At 41.4% G+C, this 22981-nt stretch overlaps 1 protein-coding gene across 2 annotated transcripts in view; it reads left to right on the top strand.

Annotated features, from left to right (window-relative positions):
• Positions 1–22981, top strand: part of BRD7 (bromodomain containing 7) — a 36649-nt gene that overhangs the window by 8139 nt on the left and 5529 nt on the right. For both annotated transcript variants that reach the window (XM_056135990.1, XM_056135989.1), the window contains exons 3-11: positions 2578–2707; positions 3194–3251; positions 7403–7547; positions 11549–11659; positions 16118–16302; positions 17432–17555; positions 18488–18563; positions 19193–19300; positions 19800–19935. In XM_056135990.1, coding sequence (XP_055991965.1) covers positions 2578–2707; positions 3194–3251; positions 7403–7547; positions 11549–11659; positions 16118–16302; positions 17432–17555; positions 18488–18563; positions 19193–19300; positions 19800–19935 — 1073 coding nt within the window. The remainder of the gene's footprint in view (positions 1–2577; positions 2708–3193; positions 3252–7402; positions 7548–11548; positions 11660–16117; positions 16303–17431; positions 17556–18487; positions 18564–19192; positions 19301–19799; positions 19936–22981) is intronic.

Raw genomic sequence — 22981 nt, 5'->3', positions numbered from 1 at the left:
CACCCATGTGACCTAGACACTTGTTAGAAATATAGATTCTTAGACTACCCTAGCCTACTGGGTCAGTAATTCTAGGAAACGGGCCAAGGCTTTAGTATTTTAACACTTCCATCAGGTGAATCTGGTGCATGTCTTTTATGCTTGAGAACCTCATGATGGGACCTCAGAATTTTCATTTCTAGCTATTACCAGATAATGCTGGTGCTACTGACCTTTGAAAACCACTGCTCTACATAATCTGAACTAGAAATTAGGACATAGACCAAGAAAATGATTGACTTGAATAGGAATTCTTGATTTGCAAAAGCATAGGCATTTTTGTATAACATTACTTCAAAACTTATTTTTTGCAAATGCAAAGTACAAAAAATAATAAATCTACCATCTGATACCAGCAATACAGCTTCAGTATACCCACATTTTGCTTGTCTGCAGGTTTTTGTGTTGTTTTTCAAGATAGAAATGACAGTGTATCACACGGCATTCCTCTCCCTCTTTTCCTAACGAGAACAGTTGTCCTGAGTTTGGTGTGTGTTGCACACATGCTTTTTTTTTTATAGTTTCATTACTTTTCCACTGTCTGAAAATAATATAAACTTACGTGTTTTCAAATGTTACAAAACTGGTATCTTAACCAAATAATTCTGAGCTTCTGTAAATTATGTTTTTGGTATATTCATGAATGTCCTGAATATGGTCATGTTGATAAAATATAACTTGAGTTTTTGTTTTATATGCTCCTCAAATAATGTCATTTGCTAATCAGTTTTCAATTTTTTAAAGTAGGGGCTATATTTTTTGTTATTGTTACCTACTTTTTCACTATTTTGAACAGCACTGTAATAATATTCATGGATGTGTCTCCATTCATCCTTTGTTAAAGGAAATACCCGAGGGTATATGTCCGTGAATAGAGAGCAGAAAAGGGTAATGGCATCTATGGCTTTGCATGATGCTGCTGATTGCACCACCTGATATTTGAGTTTCAGATTTTATCTCAGATGTGAGCTAGCCTTTTTTCCTGCTTTTTACAATTTATATGGAAGACTAACTTCAGTAGACTGCAAGAACTGCTGGTATGAATGGTTTATCACTGGGTTCTTGGAGCTTGACAGATGAGGAGGCAGCTGCCTTTCCAGCTGTGTCTTGTTTACTGCCATTAGTGAGTCGGACCAGGCATGGCTGGGAACTGGTTCTGTGAGACCACCAAGACTCTCATAGCCTAGCTGTGCCAGAAATCTAACTGACAGGTGTTCCGTCATAATCCCACAGATGGTAGCTTCGCCCCATTGACACTTAGCCAAGTACATACACCAGTAGAAGTCTTTTAGCTTTATTTATGAGTTAAGGAAATCTTACCATTCTCTTGGGGGTTGAGGGTGACAGATCTGGCAGTGCTCTTAAGGACCATGCAGCACCAGGGACTGAGCCCAGGGTTCCTGCATGCAAAGCTCCAGCCCTTCTAACCATCTTCCTTTCACTCACTCTTGAATCATAAATGTTCTTTGCTTTGGGGACCAGAGAAATAGTGAAGCAGGTAAGACACCTTGCACTCACCCGTCTCAGGTTCCCTGTATCCCTGACACTGTGTGGTCTCAGATCCCTGCCAAGTGTGATCCCTGAGCACAGAGCCAGGAGTAAGCCTTGATCACAGTTGGGTTTGACTCAAAAACAAATTACATATATCTGCAGTCTTAAAACTTTGTACATAAAAAGACCACCTGGGATTTACTTGTGTTTGATACAAAGTATAAATCTAATTTTCTTTTTCATGAAATATCCAATTGTCCCACTGCTATTTTGTCCTTGATTTAGGATATCCCTCTGTGATGTATCACCAAGACTTATTTTAAGTGCATGGCTCTGTTTCTGGGCTCCATAATCTGTTCTGTTTGTTTAATCTCATGTTGCACTCACATTGTCTTTCATTTGTTTGTGGAGCTGGAGAGAGAAGACACAGTAAGTAGAGCATTTGCTTTGCACACAGTCAACCTGGGTTAAATCCCTGGCATCCTGTATGGTCCCCATGTCTTGTCAGGAGTGATTCCTGAGCAAAGAGCCAGGAGTAAACCCTGAGAATGGCCAGATGTGACCCCAAAACTAAAATAACTGATTAACTTATTTTGACCTCTTTCAAAGTTATTCTGTGCTTCACCATTCACTTCTCAAGTTAAATAAGATAGAGTTCTCAAAGCCCATTAAAAGCTGTCTTAGATAGAGAAGAATTTTTTTCTTTCAGTTCATGAACATGGTATATCTCCTTATTCAGGACTTCCACTGTGACCTTTCATTTTTCCATAAATTTTTCCAAAAGTAATGGGCTTTTTAAACTTGACGGTTCCCAGGTATATTAGCTTGCTTTTTTGAATATTTTTATGTTCTAACTGGTAGTTTCTGACATTTTTATCTCCTATGAACATGTTACTCTCTCATTTTCCAGTAGATGGCAATAAAATACATGAAGCTTTCGTTGTCAGACTACTTTGTTCTCAGTAGTATCTTGTTTTTTCCCCATTAAAATTGTTTTAAAGGTGTTGATTCTAATACTTCTCAATGATCTCCCTTTGTTTCATTTAGGAGGACAGAAGGAAGCGAGATCGTGACCGTGTAGAGAATGAGGCAGAGAAAGATCTCCAGTGTCAGGGCCCTGTGCGATTAGACCTGCCTCCCGAGAAACCTCTCGCAAGCTCCTTAACCAAACAAGAAGGTTGGAATAATTTTGAATTAATTGTCCTGAATGAGGAGGCTTAAATTACTTGGGATTTTTTTTTAACGTTTTCTTATTTCTCTCACTACATATGAGATTTAAAATTAGCGTCAAGGGTCTAGACAGGATAGTACAAGGGGTAGGTTGCTTGCTTCACATGCTGCCCACCTGGGTTTGATCCCTGGCACCCACCCCATAGCATCCCCAGAGCCCTACCAGGAGTGATCCCTGCGCAGAGCTAAGAGCAAGGCCTGAGCACCACTGGTGTGCTAAACTAAAGCAAGCAAACATAAAATTAGCTTCAAGTTTGAATTAATGTTCTCATCCTTCAGTGTTTTCATACAATAAGTGAAAATTTTTCTTACGTGTATGGAATATTTAAAAACATTAGAAAAGTCCTAGAAAGCAAATAAACTAAGCAATACTCTGTAGAATCTTTCTTTTTAAAATATCGTGTTTCTTTATTTTTTTTTTTTTGCCTTTTAGAAGTAGAACAGACACCCCTTCAAGAAGCTTTGAATCAGTTGATGAGACAATTGCAAAGGTGAGTGTTTTTTCAAACATGTTTACAGCAGAGAAATTGAAATGAGAAATGTATATAACCCAAACCACTCTATTTTTTTTTATTATTTAGCTCACATTTTGTTTCCTAAGTCCAAATGCACAGTGGATGGTAAATATTTTGCTTGGCAGTTGACTTACTGACTAAGCAACTGAGTTTTAGATGTTTCTGTTTGGTTTGTTTTGGCTGGCAACTACAAAGTGTTAATATAAGACTTTTAATGGCAAATTTCTCTTATCTTCTGATGTGTTAAAACTTTAAACCAAGAATAAACAATGTAGTTCCATTCTGCTAATAAAACTAGAAATTACCCTTCTAGTTCTGTTGTGTATTTGTATGATGTGTATGCTATAAACATTCAGGAATTATTTAAGAATAAACAAGATGCCATGAATATGATTTCTGACCCTCTTTTAAATATAGAGATTTGTTCTTAAGATTTCAGTATATTTATTAGACTGAGTCTAATAGGTCTTCATTAAATGTTTATTTTTACTATTTCTTTGTAATCAGAATCTGAATTTTCAACTCTAAGACATGTACCTTATTTACAAAGGATAAAGGATTCCTGGCTGTAGGGCATTCATTTTAATAGTGGATTTCTTAGTACTTACATGTTAGCCCCATAATACACTTTTTTTTTCTGGGCCAAACCCAGTAGTAATCAGGTCATACTCCTGGCTCTGTGCTCAAAGATCACTCCTGGCCATTATTTCCCTTTGTTCAGATTTGCAGTTAAGATCAGAAGTTAAATGCCAGAAACATAGAGTGGGCAGCTCACTTGCCTTGGACATAGCCAATCCAGGTTCAATCCCCGGTACCTCATAAGGTCCCCTCAGCCTGCCAGGAGCACAGAACCATGAGTAATCCCTAAGCTTCACCATGTGTGGCCCAAAAACAATAAAATAGAAGTTAGTAATCTCCCTTTTTTGGTATTACAGAGTAGTTGAGAAAATTACCCTTCTAGTTACTATACTGTTACTATCTGTTACTATCCCAAAGGGGTGAACCTATTAACTATATTGTCTTAATATGTCTCATAATGTCTCAGTTAAATTATCTATAGTGTCTTTTAATTTTATTATAAAATCTTATGTAGGTTAATGATATCACTTTATATCTACTTAAGCTTCATCAAAGTTCAAAGCTCTTGTCATTGTTCAGAACATTTTAAGAAGTAGAATCTAGCTTTGTTGAATAGCCTGAGTGATTGGACAGTTATTCATCTTGAGACCCAATGCTAATGCTGCTAAAAAATATATCTAAGCTCAGTAATATAATTTTTTATCAAGACCAAGTTTAACTACTTAAAATGACTATGTGGCTTGTAGGTAACTTGCTCCAAAGAAGTCCTCCAGAGACCATGTCTTTTGTAACCCCCAGAACTATGGGTTAGCCTCAATTTGAATGTTTAAGTTCCACACTGGGTATTTTAGCTTGTTTTTTTGCTTATTTTTTAGTCTCACTATTTAAGCATCCTTCTGGGACAAAGTAGATTCACATACAACTGAGTTGTTCCAGTTTTTATCTTTTGTTAGATGTATGGCCCTGAATAAATGATCTGACTACCCTGAGCCTCGGTATCCTCATCTCTACTTGAGGGTATCACTACCTTGATGACTTACTTTTGTAAGTGCAAAATGCTTCAGGTATCTCATAGGGCAGAGCACGTGGAAGGTAATAGTCAAGAGTGCTGTTCTTACTTCCTAAGCATTCTTATTGCTGTGATTGTTCGAGTCAGAAAACTTGGGTATGCTAGATTTCCAGAGGAGAAAAAAATCAGAAAAGTGATTTCTAATCATAGAACAGTGGTTTCAGCCCTAAAATACTCAAAATACTAATGCCAAAATCTCAAATTACCAACACTAAAACCTAGGAAATCTAATGTCTGTGTCCATTCTCCTTCCTAAAAAGATGTAACGTGTATATTGTGAACCTCCCCGGCTCCCCAGCTGGAATATGGAAAGTTCCTTTAATGTCTCCAAGCATAGTCGAGTCAGAATTATCCTGTATGGAAAGCACTGAGTCTCGAAGTTGGGCATATTATGAGCACCCTTTTTTTTAAATCTGTAGTTCAGTTACATGGTTGCAATGGTATTGTCATTTATGATATTGAGGTACATAGTTACTGTACCCCAGCACCACCAAAGTGCCAAGACCCTCCCTCCACCATCGTCCCTATGTTTCTCTGTATTTTTCATGCCCCAGTAGCCCCCACAGCTTGGTATTCTGAGTTTTGTAATCCAAGGCCAGGGGATTGTCATTGTCCAATGCTGTCTATTCCTTGTTTTATTTCTGTAGACTACAGATGAGTGAGATCATCCAGTATCTGTCCTCCCTCTGACTTATTTCACTTAACATGATACCCTCCAGTACTATCCAGGTTGCAGCAAACTGCAGGATTCCATCTTAAGCTGTATTGTATTGTGTATGTATACCCAGCTTTTTAATCCATTCATCTGCCCTTGAACATTCGGGTAGTTTACATTTCGTGATTGTTATACCAAGTTCTGCAATCAACATAGATGTTTAGATCTATTTTTTATTTAATGGTTTTTTGTTTTTGTTTAGCGGCCAAGAAGTAGTGTCCTTTGTCATGTGGGATTTACAGTATTATTTTTGTTTTTGTTTGGGGGCCACATCAGATAATGCTCAGGGCTCTCCTGGTGGTGCTTGGGAGACCATCAGAGTGCCGGGGATCGAACACAGATTGGCAGCATGCAAGGCCTTTGCTGTGGTACTATCTCTCCAGCCCCTATACTACTTTTTTTTTTGAGGAATCTACATACTGTTTTCCATAGAGGCTGAGCCAAGTAACATCCTGCCAACAGAAGATAGTTCCTTTTTCACCTTGTAGTTTCCACTTTTTTTAATACTGCCATTCTCACTGCTGTGAGATGCCTTATTGGTGTTTCAATTTGCACTTCCCTCTATGTGAGGACCCTTTTAATGTTAGTGTTTTGGAGAACCCTTCTGCATATACAGGATAGAAGTATTGATTTAATAAGACTGGAGAGAGTACAAAGGTTAAGGCACTTGCTGAGCATGCGGCCATGACTCTGGCACCACATAGGGTCCCCATCAAGCACCTCCATGGGCACCAATCAGTGTGGCCCAAAACCATATGTACATATGATTTTGTGTGCGTGTGTGTATGTGTGTACATCTACATGAATCCAATAAAAGATGCAAATATTTACTGTATAGATAGTTGGAATTTCTGGTTTTTTCCTCCTAAGATTGGTTAAAATACGTGATAGTACTTATCTCCCAAAGGCCAAGACATTGGTTATTTACTTTTGATCTTTATTTGTACATGCATATAGGAGGTGATACTGACTGATTAGGCAGCTTTTTCTTGGGCGGGGAGGGCTCCTCCCAAGTGGTGTTCAGGCTGCCCTGGGACCTTTCCCTTCCAGTGATGTTCTGCCAGCTGAGCCAGCAGCTTGAGAATGTTGTGCTGCTTGGGCCTTGCCATGTGGGGAATTATCTCAGCTACCCTGGATGGTGTTTGGGGTACTCTAGGGCCACACCCAGCAATTCTTAGGTGACCATGGGGTACTGGGGATCAGTCTCCAGCAAGGCATGAGTCTCAGTCTGTATTATCTCTCCAGCCCCACAGCTGTTCTCAGAGTTTACTCCTGGCTCTGTGCTAGGAACCTCTTCCAGCCAGTTTTCAGAGAACCTTATGTGATACCTGGATCAAACTGGGTTCCACATTCAAGGCAAGCCCTCACCCCCTCCACCGTCTTTCAGGCATCCTTCCCCCTTTTTATTTATTTTTTTGGTTTTGGCTTTAGATCCATACCTGCTGGTGTTCAGAGGCTGCTCCACACTGATGAGGGGACCACATGGTGCGGGTCTTGAATTCATCAAGCTATCTCTTTATCCCTAAGACTGCATACTTAAAAAGAGTCTCTGTCTTACCTGTTCCACTAGTGTGTAAAAACCTGTTACCATTGTTATCAAATAGCTATTAGTCCCTGAAATCATTCCTTCCATTTTCAGTGAAATGCTTGTTAGCACACCATAAATTTATTTCTTATACCAAAAGGGTTTCCTCTGTCTTTTGTTCCTAGACCAATAGATTTGTTTGTAAAAGAAATAAAATTGCCCTTTTCACATCTTCACAGGAAAGACCCAAGTGCTTTCTTTTCATTTCCTGTGACTGATTTTATTGCTCCCGGCTACTCCATGATCATTAAACACCCAATGGATTTTAGTACCATGAAAGAAAAGATCAAGAACAATGACTACCAGTCCATAGAAGAACTGAAGGTAATTGTAGATACTTATGATGGGAGAAAAAGACTGAGCTATAATATAAATATTTTCTATTCAATGAGAATCAGGTTCTTGGATCCTGTTGTACAAAAGCTTGGAAGAAGTGTATATCTCACTCAGAATCTTTTTTGCTTAGCTATTTGTTTTGTGAAGAATGAATTTTGTTTTAATACCTAAAATCTATTTTTTTTCTGTTTTACAATATGTTTTTGAGCTTAGTGATAGAAAGCAGAATGCAATTAGGCCATCTGCTACTTTTTTAGTAAAATTTTGAATTTGATACATTCACAATGTATTTTTCAACCTTAAAATGATAGTACAGCCTCCAGACTAGTTTAATTTTAGGTTTGTTTGTTTTCCCCTTGTTTGGGGGCCATAGCCAGTGGTGTTCAGGGGCCACACCTGACTGTGCTCAGGCTCTGTGTGCAATGTTTGCAATTCAGATGAGGCTCCCAGTCGCAACCACATGATAAGCACTTCCTTCTGTTCTCTCTCTCCAGCTCTTTGTTTTTTATTTGCAAATATCTAAGATGTACATTGATTTGTCCGGAAGCTTAATTATATCTTGGTGGCTTAGGGTTCTTGACTTGTAAATGTCTTATTTTTTTATTTACATTTTTAATTATATTTTCTATTTTGATAAAAGTCAGTTGCTCCCTAAATGTGCTTCAGGTCTTTTGGGTGGGGGGGCATACTTCCACTTTAAGATGGTAGTCGGGCTAGGGAGATAGATTGAAGGGTATATACACAAAGCCCCCTACAAAGTTGGCACATCCATCCCAGACACAGCATGATCTCCGGAGCACTGCTGGAGGTAGCCCTGGAAAGTCACCAGCACTGCTGTGTAAGGACTGTGCTCGTCCCTAAGCACTGCTGGATGTAACCCTGAAGGCTCCTGGGCACTTCTGGGAGAGGCTCTCCAGGCCCTCAGGCCTAGTTTGACCCACCCGGCCAGTTTTTTGAGTATCTCTGGGAACACTCCCCAGGCCCCTTGAGCATTGATCTTGGAAGGCAATTCCCCCCTCAACCCCCCTCAAAAAAAGAAGGTTTACAAGTCAAGAACCCTAAGCCACCAAGATTTCATCTCCAAGTAGCCTTGGTGTATGTCAGTTTCAGAGGCATGTATTTCTGTTGCTCTTCAAAGAAAAATATTTCTGTGCTTTTTGTTTGTTTGTTTTTTGGGTCACATCCAGCGATGCTCAGGGGTTACTCCTAGCTCTTCATTCAGGAATTACTCCTGGCAGTGCTCGGGGGACCATATGGGATGCTGGGAATCGAACCCAGGTCGGGTGTGAGCATGGCAAATGCCCTACTTGCTGTGCTATTGTTCCAGCCCCTATTTCTGTGCTTTTTAATGTGTTCCCCACCAAACCACCACCTCAAAGTTTTCTGGTTTTGATCATATCTTTTATATTCTGATTAAGCATTGTAGTGATCACCTAAAAACTAGACCATAATCAGTTATATCAGGAAAATAAAATGAAACATTATCTTTGTCTTCTTTTTTATCTAGGTGACTATCAGCTGAGACAGATTAATAACACCAGCACTTAATCGTAATTACAAATATGAGCAAATAAATAATATTCCACTTACTCTGAAAAATAAGTAACATTCTCTTGTAATCAAAAATGGAAACTTTTCCTGACTTTTCATCTGGTGAAAATTAGACTAGAAATGTCTCAGCATATTTTGGTGTTTTTCTGACAGTATTGCTTAATGGAAAATTTTTTCACAATTCTTTTTTCTGGAAAACTTTTTCTCTGATCTTTCTGTTATGGTGACAGGAGAAAGGAGAAAGTGTGCCACACCCAGGTGTTTTTGAGGAAGCATTTATCAAGGAGAATAAACTTTTTAAGTTTAGAATTTTCTACATTGCTACATTTTTTTCTAGCCCACGGTCATGGTCACGGTCACAGTCCTCCCGTTGCTCGAGCGGGCCCAGTAACACTGTGAGACTTGTTACTGTGTTTGGCATATCAAATACATCACGGGGAGCTTGGCAGGCTTTGCCCTGCGGGCGAGATACTCTCGCGGTAGCTTGCCGGGCTCTCCAAGAGGGGCAGAGGAATCGAACATGGGTTGGCCATGTTGGCTGCGTGCAAAGTAATATTTATTAGCTAATTTAATAAGCTCAGTAGCCTGTGCTTCCTCCCCCCCCCCCCCTTTTTTCCAATTATGTGGAAAGTAAACTTTTTGCATGCTTTCAGGGACCAGGACCCTTGCTAGATTTGCATGATTGTTTTTGTGTTGTGTCAACACACATTTGACACATGGATATATACCTTCATCTAGTTCTTTCAGGTCCAGGACCTGGCAAAATTGTAACTGATTAGAGGGTTGGCCAGGAGTTGAGAATCCACATAAAGTTTTCCTGTTTAAATTTAATGCCAAATTTATTGTAATTCTCAAACGAACCAGACTTCGCATATTTTTTAACTAAATTCAGTTTACCTGTTTAGCTGTCATTACTAGTTTGTTTTGTTTTCTTTTGTTTTATTTTAGGTTTTTTGGGGGGTCATACCCAGCAGTGCACACGCGTTACTCCTGGCTCATGCACTCGGGAATTACTACTGGTGGTGCTCAGGGGACTATATAGGATGCTGGAAATCGAACCCAAGTTGGCCTCATGCAAGGCAAACGCCATACCTGCTGTGCTATTGCTCCAGCCCCCATTACTAGTTACTAAGTAGTAGGGTTTGGTTTGGGAATGGCAGGATTCAAAGATTTTTGGAGAACCTTTTTTCTTTAATTTAGCAATACCTTTGATATCACTTTGTACAATATAAAAATTATCCATGAAAATATTCATTGGAATTGAATTCTCGAACACTTGTGAACACTTAGAAAATTTTTTATTTGTTTGGGGAATGGGGGACAGATAAGCCTTGTGTTCAGGAGTTACCCCTGGCATTGTTTGGGGGGACCATAGGGGTTGCTGGGGATCTAATTCGAATTGTCTATATTTAAGGCAAAGGTCTTCCGCTGTGCTCTCTCTCGCAGGCCCCACACTTAGAAATTCAGGTCAGAATTATAGTTCTAATCATTTACTTCTGATCACATGAACTCTTTGAAGTTGTGCTTTAGTTCACACTGACAAACTTTTGCAATAGTTGGCGAATTATGTTTAGTTTTTGGTAGTATCCAAGTATCCATGTAAAATTACTGTAAATATTTTAACTTTTTTCCTAAGTTACATATTTTGTTTGGGGGCCATACCTGGTACTGCTTTGGGGCTACTCCAGGCTCAGCTTGGGGTCACTCCAAGTATTCAAGGGACCGACCATGTTCCAGCAGCAGAACCTAGGCCTCCTGCATGCAAAAGCTTGTCTTTAGCCCATTGAGCTAGCTCTTTGGCCCCATTCTCAGTTAATTTGAATAAGTAGGAAACACAACGTAGATTGATTTTTTTTTTAAATCTTTTCTGAGTGTAGTGAGATTATCTTGTGTTCAACAGAATCTATATAGAAATTTTATCTGAAATTTAGTTTATATGTTACTATGTAGTGTTTATATGTTACTATGTAGTGTTTAAGAATTTAAACACTATGTAGTGTTTAAGAATTTAAACACTATGTAGTGTTTAAGAATTTAAAGGATATTAGGGCCAGAACTATAGTATAGCAGGTAGGGAAGCAGATAGGGCACTTACCCTGCACACAGCCAACCCGGGTCTGATCTCTGGCATGTGGCCATATGGTCCCCTGAGAACTGCCAGGGGTGATTTGAGTACAGAGCCAGCAGTGACCTCTGAGCATTGCCACCAACACCCCCAAAAAATTGGAAGTTAAAGAATATGTAGAATAAGTTAATTTGACAGTAGTTTGTTAGTCTTATTAAAAAAAATTGTTCTTAATATTGTTCACTAAATAGAACAGTAGAAGGGATTTCTGCTTTTCATTTTTTCTTTTTAAATTTACAAGTTCCTATATGATTCAAATCAGAACAAGAGGTACATAATTTTAATGTATTTTCTCCTAATGCTTTCTCTGCAGGATAACTTCAAGCTAATGTGTACTAATGCTATGATTTACAACAAACCAGAGACCATTTATTATAAAGCTGCAAAGAAGCTGTTGCACTCAGGGATGAAAATTCTTAGCCAGGTAAAGAAAACTACGTGTCATAAGTAACATTTTAAAATCTGTATTCCGTTTTTTCTGTTATATGTAACAATGCAGTGTTTTATTTTTTTGGTTTTTAGGCCACACCAGTGATGTTCAGGGGTTGGTTACTCCTGGCTCTGCTCTAGGAAATACTCCTGGAGGTGCTTGGGGGATCATATGGGATTCTGGGGAGTTCATCCCATAAGTGAAAAACTTTAATATAGAGAAAAGAATCACAGCAGGAAGATTCTTATTTGGAATTGATTCTTGTACTTACTTATTTAGGGAGACATGAATTGATACTCACCGGATAAACTTCTTTTTGCTCTGAACAAAACATCAATCTGAATTCCGGGATAAACTTGATGAGATGAATTATGAGACCTTTCAGAGGATAGCTCTCTCGTTCCCATTGAGTTATGGAATCTAATGTGCTGGCAAAGCACGGGAGTGTTTAAGTAGAAGGAAATGAGATATGAATGAGCAGTAACTTGTAACTGCCTCAAAGCCACCTCCCCACAGAAGTCACCCTCCCTGAAGCACAAAAGCTGGTCTTTGGGGGGATCAGGCAGGCATTGGAGATAGGAGGAATGTGCACAGCCACAGATAATGTCATCCCCAAGCTTCTCGAGCAAGTTTGAACCCGATAACTTCTACCCAGAACAGGGAGATACCAGAGATAGTGACAGAGCGCTGCATAAGTGGTTTCAGAGGGACCGCTGATGACAGTTCTTGAGAAGGTTGCTGTGCATCTGCTGGGGGAGAGGAGAGCTTGCCAGATAGGTTTCGGAAGTCTTCCTCACAGCTTGAATAAGCTGGAAGATTGCTGAGGGCATCGGCACTGTGCCACAGCACAGTAGAAAGCAACAAGATTGGGTTTGGGTTTTAGTTCTTTTACACCGAATTGTGAACCTTAAGAAAACAGTAACCACTGTGGGCCTCGATCGTCACTTCTGTAGGGACAATTTCATCTGTGAGCCCAGGGTACTTGCTTGCATAAATGCGCTGATTCTAGGTAAAAAGCTGGTCTGAGAAGTGGTATGATAGAGAATAACAAGGCAGGAGAGGAAGTTTGCAAGGAAGAAATGAGTGGAAGCAAGACATTCACAGAAGGTGAAAAGCCAGAACGAAAAGCATGACCTTAAACTCAGGATTTACTGGACAGAAATGAGTTGTGTGTAGATGTATACAGTAGTTCAGGTTTTTATGATGATCAACTACCATGGTTTACATTGACATCTTCACACCGGTGCATTCCACCGTGGCTCACACTTGCATGTGACTTGATTAGCAGGTTGAAGCCCCAGCATACAGATACCTGAGTGTGTGTTTGGCTCCGAATTGGAATTGGTGATTTTCTTGCACCCTTAATATTTATACATCAATTTCCACTCTTTCCTAAAAACTTCAGAAACGATAATATAAGCCCAGCTTGGCCAGAAAGGGAAATATAAAGATGTTATTGTTGTATAAAAGATGCTAATGTCAAAGTCCATCCAGTGAATGAAATTTTTTAGTCACTATAACTTTTTTAGAGACAACTTATAGGAATAACATCTAGAATAGATTAATCAACTTCAAAATTATTTTCTCTTTTAATATATAGTTAATACAGCTTCAAAAGTATTCTTCTATTGAATTTTACTGGGATGGGATGACTGAATATGCAGAAGATAGACTTTCTTTTCCACTTTCCACTTTCTTTCTCTGTTTCTTCCTTCTTTCCAGGTCTCTTCCTCTTCAGACTTCCTCATCCTGTGCTAGAGCTTGCTGTTGACTCTTCTCTCCACCTAGATGGGAGAGAGCCTTACAAAGTGATTTTATTTATTTATTTATTTATTTATTTTGCTTTTTGGGTAACATCCGGCAATGCACAGGGGTTACTCCTGGCTTATGCACTCAGGAATTACTCCTGGTGGTGCTCAGGGGACCATATGGGATGCTGAGTATCGAACCCCGGTCGGCTGCCTGCAAGGCAAATGCCCTACCTGCTGTGCTATCACTCCAGCCCATAACAGTGATTTTTAAATCCTTATGTTTAGACCTTCTGACTTAAGTCCTTTAATAGTAGTGCTGCCAAGAGAGTCCAGCATACCTTTCTCTGAACAGTCTTTTTTTTTTTTTACATTTAGTAAAAGATTTTTTTTTTCCTGTTACACACAAATAGTAGACATGATATTCTTGTAAAACATGGGCATACAAAGAATAAATTTTTTGGTCACCAGTATTAATACTAGGATCCTGCAACATAATAAAAACAAGACTGTTTATATCCTAATGACCTTTAAATGGAAGAGGCAGAAGTCCTGGCTTGAAGATGCTGGAAAACCATATTCCTTCTCAAGCCTTTTTCTTACCACATAACTTACCTCATAACCTCATAGAATTATGCATGGTATAAGGATCAGCACTTACTAAGTGTTAACTGTTATTTAATGGCAGAGAAGATTTTGGAACTTAATGCTGTATAGCAGGGATGAATACAGTGTGCAGGTTTGGAGACTTACAGTTACCAAAAATGAAAAAGACATGGTTTTTCAAAGTATAATGAATAGAAAATTTCTCTAAATTAATTTTGTGCATGTTAAGAAAACATACTTAATCACTCTACTAGACATAAATTAACATGTATGTTTGTAGAGTGAGCTCTATAACATTGTTTTGTTTGTTCTTATTTTGGTGCCATACCTGGGGGTGCTCAGAGCTTTCTTCTGTCTCTGTGCTCAGGGATCACCCCTAGCGACATAGGAAGTGTGGAATCAAACCTGGGTCAACCACGTGCAAGGCAATCACTCTACCTGCAGCCCCTATTAAAGATATTTTAAATAAAGAGAAAGTGCATGTAATATATTAACTGGGGAAATGCTCATTATTAAATACTCGATAAAGTTCTGCTTTGCTAATATGAATAATGCTGATTAGAAAAACACTGTGATAATAGACCTATTGGCACTATTTCTCTGCGAATTATAAATCAAATTTTTATTTCTTGGCAGTAGGGTGTTTGCCTTGCACGCAGCTGGCCTGGCCAAGCCAGGTTCAATTCCTCCACCCCTCTCAGAGAGCCCGGTAAGCTACTGAGAGTATCTCGCCCGCACGGCAAAAGTCTGGCAAGCTGCCCGTGACATAATCGATATGCCAAACACAGTAACAACAAGTCTCACGATGGAGACGTTACTGGGCCCGTCGAGCAGATCGATGAACAACAGGAGGACAGTGCAGTGCAGTACCTTTACTTTCATTCTTTATGGAAAAAATACACTACTTTAATAGGCCATAACTACTTTAGGGGGAAATCTCATTAAAGAGAGTAGACTCACTTTTGGAAGGCCTCACATTTGCACTACAGTGTAGCAGAGTATGTAGCAGAGAACGATGACAAAAAGATTCATTTGAGACAAGTTTTGTGGCCTTAAGTTAGTCATTTAGCACTGCTGGGCTTACTGGTTCTTATTTTTAAGTTACTGGTTATCATTCCCACTTCTTAGGTTCCATTCTGCAAAATTCCCTATTGTTGCTATGCAACCCTAATAGGGTGGCACATTCTATTCTGTCCAGCAGCTTTCTGCCATTAAAAGGCAGAGTAAGCACTAGGAACAAATCTGTCAGATCTGACCAGGCATATTTCCAGAATCATCAGTCCCTTAACCACAATGAAACTTTCACAGCGTATCAGTTCAGTGGAAACTTAGCACATGGTTCACAAGATAGAAACTGAATTTTTTCGGTTAGAACATTATGCGCGCATAACAAAACTGTTATGTACACATCACACACTTAGGGAAGAACTGTTGGTCTCCTTGAGGCACACTACAGAGAGAAATATCCCAGTCATCAGTGCTTACCTTACAATACCTTAAGATGATGTAACTATATATACTTTAGGTTCTAAAGAGATTGATGTTTTGAAAAGATAATCCATTCTATTAAAAAAAAATTTTTTTTTGGTCCCACCTGGCAATGCTCAGGGGTTACTCCTGGCTCATGATCTCAGGAATTACTCCTGGCAGTGCTCGGAAGACCATATGGGATGCTGGGAATTGAACCTGGGTCAGCCGCGTGCAAGGCAAACGCCCTACCCACTGTGCTATCGCTCCAGCCCCTCTATTAAATATTTTAACTTCTTGGTTTTTATTTATGGACCACACCCCAGGCTCCTCAGGGCTTACTCCTGGCTCTGTGCCCAGGAGTCACTTCTGGCCGTGCTCAGGGAACTGTATGGGGTATTGAGGATCCAACCAGGGATAAGTGCATGCTAAGGTTTAGTAGCCATTATGCTAGTATATTTAGCATGATGGCTATTAAATCTTACTTTTAAAATAATACTTCATGAGTTGTTTATTTTTTCCCCTCGTTAATAGTAGGATAAGTACAAAATTTTTGTGAGGGGAAGTGTGTTGCTTTCAAAAATCAGTGACAGTCATAGAGTAAGTTATTTTGTCTTGTTTTGTGTTTTAGGAGAGAATTCAAAGCCTGAAACAGAGTATTGACTTCATGGCAGACTTGCAGAAAAGTCGGAAGCAGAAAGATAGAGCAGACACGTCTCAGAGTGGGGAGGACAGCGCTGGCTGGCCCAGGGAGAGGGAGGGCTCTGGGGACCCTGATGCACCCGCCTTCAAGAGTCCCAACAAAGAAAACAAAAGGTAAAGACTGGATTCCTGAGGTGAAGAGTTAAGCTGTTTTTTTTCCACATTAATTGAGGCAGGGGTCTGAAATTGTTCTGACAGTTCAGAGAATAGTACAGAATGTGTAGTAGAATTAAGGAAGCTTAATACCTAAATTTTAATACTGAAAGAATTATCTCTAGGGACTCTTTCAATTCGTTTGTTTAAACAAATCTATTTTAAGACAAAAATATGTATTACCTCATTTCGTGAAGGAATTGAGGCAACAGTTAATGCCTAAAAATAGTTTAAGCTGCTTCCTTAATGGATGCACCACCCTTGAGACACGTGTTTGTGTGTGTCTGTATGTGTCCGTGTGTCCCTTGCTGTCCTTGGGCTGAACCAGTGATGAGTCACAGGGCTCAGCAGTGTCCAGCAGAATCCAGCACAGCCCTGCAGTTGCAGTCTCTAATGCCCAGCATCTCACTGTCCATTAGAGTTTAATTAGCGGTCAGGGATTTCTACTGCCATGATGTAAGGAAAGTGAACTGGTGACAAAGGTTTTTTTTCTCAAACTTACACAATTTAAGGGGCTGGAGTGATAGTACAACAGGTAGGTCATTTGCCTTGCACGTGGCCAACCCGGGTTCAATCCCTGACATCTCATATGGTCCCCCAAGAACCGCCAGTAGTAATTCCTGAGTGAGTGCAAAGCCAGGAGTAACCCCTGAGCATCACTGGATGGGACCCAAAAAGCAAAAAATATATATATATATATTTTAAATGAAAGTTACGGGGCCAGAGAGATAGTACAGCAGGTAGGGCACTTGCTGTGCACACAGCTGACCTGGGTTCGATCCCTGGCATCCCACGTGGCCCCCCCCAGGCCCGCCAGAAGTGATCTCTGAGTGTGCAGAGCCAGGTGTAAGCCCTGAGCACCACCAGGAGTGGCCCCCAAACCAAAAATAAATGTAAAACTTTAATTCTAAAATTGAATGTTAAAAACACATTGTGTCCCCTCATACATATATTTGACATAAAAGTATGTGGGTTTTTGTTTTTATTTGGCGACAAACTAAGGGCAAGTAATGTTGGCCCCTGAAAGGAAACTAACCAATGTATTCGGTCCTTTTTCTTTTTTTAACTTCATGATGATGTGTATTTTCAGGAAAGACAGGGATATGCTTGACGACAGGTGTAAGAGCAGTACCTTGGAAAGAGAGCAGGAGCAGATTGACCGCATCGTGAAGGACTCCGGAGGGAAGCTGACCAGGCGGCTTGTTAATAGTCAGGTGATGGCGCCTTCCTTTCTTCTCGCACCCGCTTACGGTGTCTGTCAGAAATGTTTCGTTTTCAGTTACTTTGGCCTTTTACGTGTGTGTGAAGGAAGGTAGTTCTTGTTTACACTTAGATGTGAGGGTAGAGCGAGGGAAAAGTGTGTTTTTGAGAGAACACAGACTTTTCCAGAGTGGACATTAGCAAAAAAACATTGAGACAAGCACGCGAGAAAGTGATCAGGGGAGAGCACAGTCTTGAAGAGCGAGCCTAAATTGCTTCTAACTTTTAAGTATGTGTGTCGTGGAGCTCCTTGTATGACACTCCATGGAAGAAAAAAATGCATGTTTGTTTGTAGAAGACATAACTCATCCTGACTTTGTGGTTTCTGGGTCCCACAGAGCATTGTGCTCAGGCTCCTCCAGGCTCAGTGCTCAAGGGTTGCTTCTCAGGCTTTTGGGGGACCACGCAGTGCCCCTGTTGGACCAGGGCTGCCCACAGGCAGAGTCCCCGCCCCCAAGATGTCTCCGCAGTTCCACTTTAATGAAGTTAACATGTTTTGAAATAGGAAATGAACCGCATACTTAAATGTAACACAGTATACTCTGGTCTTTTGAAATATTATCATACATTTGTCATGTTAGTTTTAAAAACCAAATGGATTAATTCATGATTATGGTGAAAATCATACCCCTTTCGTAGGCCATTAGTCGCCTTTTTAAGAGTAGAAACAGGTAGGTGGTCTTAATGATCCATATGGTTCTTTAAAATTCTGACTTCTCTTAAATTCCATATCTTTAGCCCATCAGCATATGTACACATGAGACAGGTGTGAAAGCCACTATCTAGGTATTGTCTGTAGTATGAGTTAATTATACTCGACAGGCTTTCTAATGTCACTTTGTGCGTATCACCATGTATGCCATTTGAGTCCCTTGATTTATTGCAGTGTGAGTTTGAAAGAAGAAAGCCAGATGGGACAACAACATTAGGACTTCTGCATCCTGTGGATCCCATTGTAGGAGGTAGGAGCACAGAATTGAACTCTGCATAAGCTGATGCGGCTCGATGAAGGGCAGGACCCTGGTTCACTAAGGCAGCTGTGATGAATGTGACTCTGTCATGATTGTAAAGAGCTAGTCTAGATACCGTGTTTCCCTGCTTACAGCTAACCTATCTTTCCTACCCTTCAGAAACATCTCAGTGATTGTTTACTCTGGGCGCTCTCCCTGCTGTACTCTAGCCCCGAGGTCATATCTTTAAAGGCTGTCCCTCATCCTACAGTAGAAGTGTGCCTCATTAGGTATCTTGGTTTTATTATGAGTTTCTCTTCAACCCAGGTATTTTCCCGTAGTTGTTCTTTTACTGAGCTTTTTTACTGGTTTAACGCCATCTTGACACTTTTAAAGGTCAGTGTTTAAAATAGTGTGATTATAAAGAATTTCAGAAATCACTGGAATAAAATGGAAATTAGGATTTGTCCTGGCTCCATTTCTGCCTTTCTAAGCTCAGACTGTCCTCCATGGAAAGTGGGTCCAGTAAAGTCTGTGCGGCCTTCTCCACAGAGCCCAGTAGAGGGCAAGAGGCAGTCCCCTGCAGCGCACGTGGGCCTGGCATCAAGTGCCCCCGCAGTGACACTTGGCTGTGTTTCCAGAGCCAGGCTACTGCCCTGTGAGGTTGGGAATGACGACCGGAAGGCTGCAGTCCGGAGTGAATACTCTGCAAGGGTTTAAGGAAGATAAGAGGAACAAAGTAACTCCAGGTAAGGCTCCACACGGTGGTCAGGTTTGTTCTCTTATCTGTTTCAGGAAGTTGAAGGGGGATAGCATCATTACCATTTTCACCTTGTTGACTCTCTTGGGAGTAGAAGTTTTATTCGGGAGAAACTGAAAGACCACATATTGATAGTATTCAGAAGAGTTCTGTGGGGGCTGGAGAGATTAGTACAGCCGGTAGGGTGTTTGCCTCGTACACAGCTAACCAGGGTTCAGTTCCCCTCATCCTACATCCTCAAGCACTGCCAGGAGTGATTCCTGAGTGCAGAGCGAGGAGTAACACCTGAGCACTGCTGGGCGGAGCAGGAGGGTGGGGAACCCGAGTTTTAGTCTCTTGGTGAAAAAAAATTGTTTGTGACTTGGGGAGGTAAGCTTTGTATGCCAATTAATAAAGCAGCAAAGTTAGAAATAATATTTAAACACTTTAATAATGTAAAGACAAAAAATAGACACATTAAAAAATAATGTATTTTACTTTATCAACAGTATTGTACTTGAATTACGGACCCTACAGTTCTTATGCTCCACATTATGATTCCACGTTTGCAAATATCAGCAAAGATGACTCTGACTTAATCTATTCAACATATGGCGAAGACTCTGATCTTCCAAGTGACTTCAGGTGTGTCCCAGTTCTGCTTGCCACGTTTCCTAAAATCTGTATATGCATGTGTGAGCTAGAGATGACAGCCTTTACTTGGGTGGGGGCACACCCAGCAATGCTCACTCCTGGCTCTGTTCAAGGGTTCACTCTGGCATGCTCAGGAAATCATATACAGTGCTGGGGCTTGAATCAGAGCTGGCCCATACTATGTCTTTGAGTCCCTATAGACAGCAGATTTATAAAGTTATTTAAATGATAGTGTATTCAATATTTTTTATTTTTAGTTAATAGTAATGAAACAAACCTATAGTTATCATCTTTAGTGAAAAGGTGGTGGGGAGCAGGGGTTCACACCTGGCTCTGCTCAGAAATCACTCCCAGTGATTTGGGGAGACCAAATAGTGCCAGGGATCAAACTGGGATGAGCCATATGGAAGGCAAGAGCCTTTAATCCCTGTATTATCTCTCAATTTGAAGTGGGAAATATTTAACAATTTTAAAAGAGAATCCCCTCTCGGAGAGCCTGGCAAGCTACCGAGAGTTATCTCACCCACACAGCAAAGCCTGGCAAGCTACCCGTGACGTATTAAATATGCCAAAAACAGTAACAAGAAGTCTCACAATGGAGAATTTACTGAGCCCGCATGAGCAAATAGATGAACAATGGGAGGACAGTGCTACCGTGCTTTAAGAGAGAATACAGACGCACATTTTAAAAGAGAATACACACGTACACCGAGATATTTTCTACCCACTCCCATCCCTTCCCTTCCTTGCATTGGGGTTGCTTGGTGGTTGTGGTCATACATCTTTAGCTCTAGTGCTTGCAGCGCATCACGTACTTGAGTTGTGGTGCTTGCCCCTACCTGTCTGTGGCCAGAGATTGTACCCTTTGTGTGGCACTGGGGTAAGCGTGGAGAGGACACAGAAACAGGGCTGCTGTTGACACATTCTGCGCGTGTAGGTGATCCCAGGGCTCTGAATCCTGGCCTTAGGCCAGGGGTCAGGGGTGCACAGAGACCCAGGTTTGAGCCTAGGCACTGCATGTTCCCCACCCCCACCCCCCCAGAACCCTGGAGGCCGCTGAGCACTGTTGGGTGTGGCCCTGCTAACCTGCAGCACCACTGCTCTGGGCTTGAGTGTTCAGAAACCAGGCCACTTGGCTGTGTATCATCAGGAGTGTCCCCTGTGGCCCCCCCCCCCCCCCCGCCCCAGCACTGCTTGGGAGCCCGCTCCAAAAAAGTAAACAAAAAAAATAGTAAAAGCACGGCCTCAGGCTTGCAAGGCAGCTGCATTTTGTCACTGAGCCATTCTCTGATATATTCTGACACTAGCCATCTGTGCTATCTTAGGAAATTATCTTTTAGAAGATGCTATGTCCCTCGGGACAAGGGACCTGTCTTGCACCCAAGACAAGGGACCTGTCTTGCACCCAGCCAAATCTGGTTCTATCCCCAGCACCACCTGCTTGGCCCAGCCCTCCCCCCCCCACTCTCCTCCCACACCCTCACCCCAAGTCTGAAATTCAAAGTTGTGCTTTTTTACCTGTAACATTTTTGCAACAAAGAGTTAAAAACTTAATCAGTTTAGGAACTAAGAGTAAGGACACGAGGACTTGACTCCTAAGCCAGCCCACATGCACATCTACTTGACCAGTAGACTCTCGGAGTCACCTACATTCAGCATCTTGTACTATGCGCCTCTTGTATTATATATTTCCTGTTTAAAGTGTGGGGCTCCCTGGGTCTTCCATCAGTCGGAGAAATCAGGTTTATCAGGGTCCCGACTCCGTGTGGGGCACTGAGCTTGACATTGGCACTAGTTAACTCTATAGTTGAGACTTTAACCCTGTAGCCATACTCGCCTACCTTTCTGACCAAAGGGGCACTGTTCCCTTTTCTGGATTCAAGGTGCTGACAGCAGGGCTTTCATGAGGCTGAGGTCCTTGAGTCACAGTTTGACAAGCTATGTATGCCTTCCGCATTCTTGCCAGCATGAACAAATTTTTTCCTAGATTATTCATCTAAAGATTCCATAGAGATGAGTCCTGGCAAAGGTCCCTGCCCTCCTGTCAGATGGTAACAAAGACCTTGCAGAAAGATCAGGAAGCAAAGGAAGATAGAATGGGAGAGAATTGGAAAAGGGATGGATGGGCGCACTTCTAAATAGGGGATGAGGGCGGGCTTTACTAAGGAGTTGAATGTAGCGCAAAATCGGAAGGCAGTTTAAAAAACAAAACATTGCTGTCATCTGAAAGAACAACATTCCAGCCAGAGTTGTATCTGTATAAAGGTCCTGAGGTTGGAACCTGCCTGGCACTGGAAAAGAACAGTAAGAAATGGAAAGAATAAAGGGAAATTGGTCAGAGGTAACAGATGGGAGTCGGTCGTTACCAGGTCTCAGTGAGATGGGAAAGTACTGGTGGTTTTTAGCAGAGTGATGAGCCAGTCTGGCTTGAGTTTTGTTTTTAGTTGATTCCCCTTTCCTTTTCTCTGTTTATAGTTGTGAGGCAACACGCTCTGGTCGTGGTGCGCCGACATACCATTCTGTGGCCTCGGGGGTCCCAGAGAGCCCCAGAGCTGCAGGGATTGCACTTGGGCTAGAAGACAGTGGGCTCCACCATGGTCGTATTCGCCACTGAGCTAGCCCCGAGCTTGGCTGCTTTCACGGGGATCGCTCTGACTGCCGTGCAGAGAGTAAGTCGCACAGAGGCAGGAGCCGGAATAGGCTGTCGGGCGAGTGGCGCTTGAGGTGCAAGGTGGATCAGTAGTTAGCCAGTGGGGACTTTTGACTCACTGAAGTAACCACAGATGTGCAAGCCTGCAGCAGTGCTGCTGCTGTTTATTGGAAGGAGGGGTTTGTAAGGGCTGCTTTAAGAGAAGATCTGCGGGCTCGGTGTTGGACGTTGGCCAGCAGTGCCTCTGAGACCCTCGACTAGAGCAGTCCAGAGGGCACGGGGTGAAAGTCCTGGGGAAAATAAGAGCAGAATGAAAGGGGACCGAGAGCCTCCCAGAATGAACCCTGTACCCCTCCACCATTAATGTCAGATTTTTCTTCAGGTTTC

The sequence above is a fragment of the Sorex fumeus genome, unplaced genomic scaffold, assembly GCF_029834395.1.
Source record: "Sorex fumeus unplaced genomic scaffold, SorFum_2.1 ptg000122l, whole genome shotgun sequence".
Lineage (NCBI taxonomy): Eukaryota > Metazoa > Chordata > Mammalia > Eulipotyphla > Soricidae > Sorex > Sorex fumeus.
Note: the sequence above shows the minus strand (reverse complement) of the source record. Positions and strands in the feature narration are given on the sequence as shown.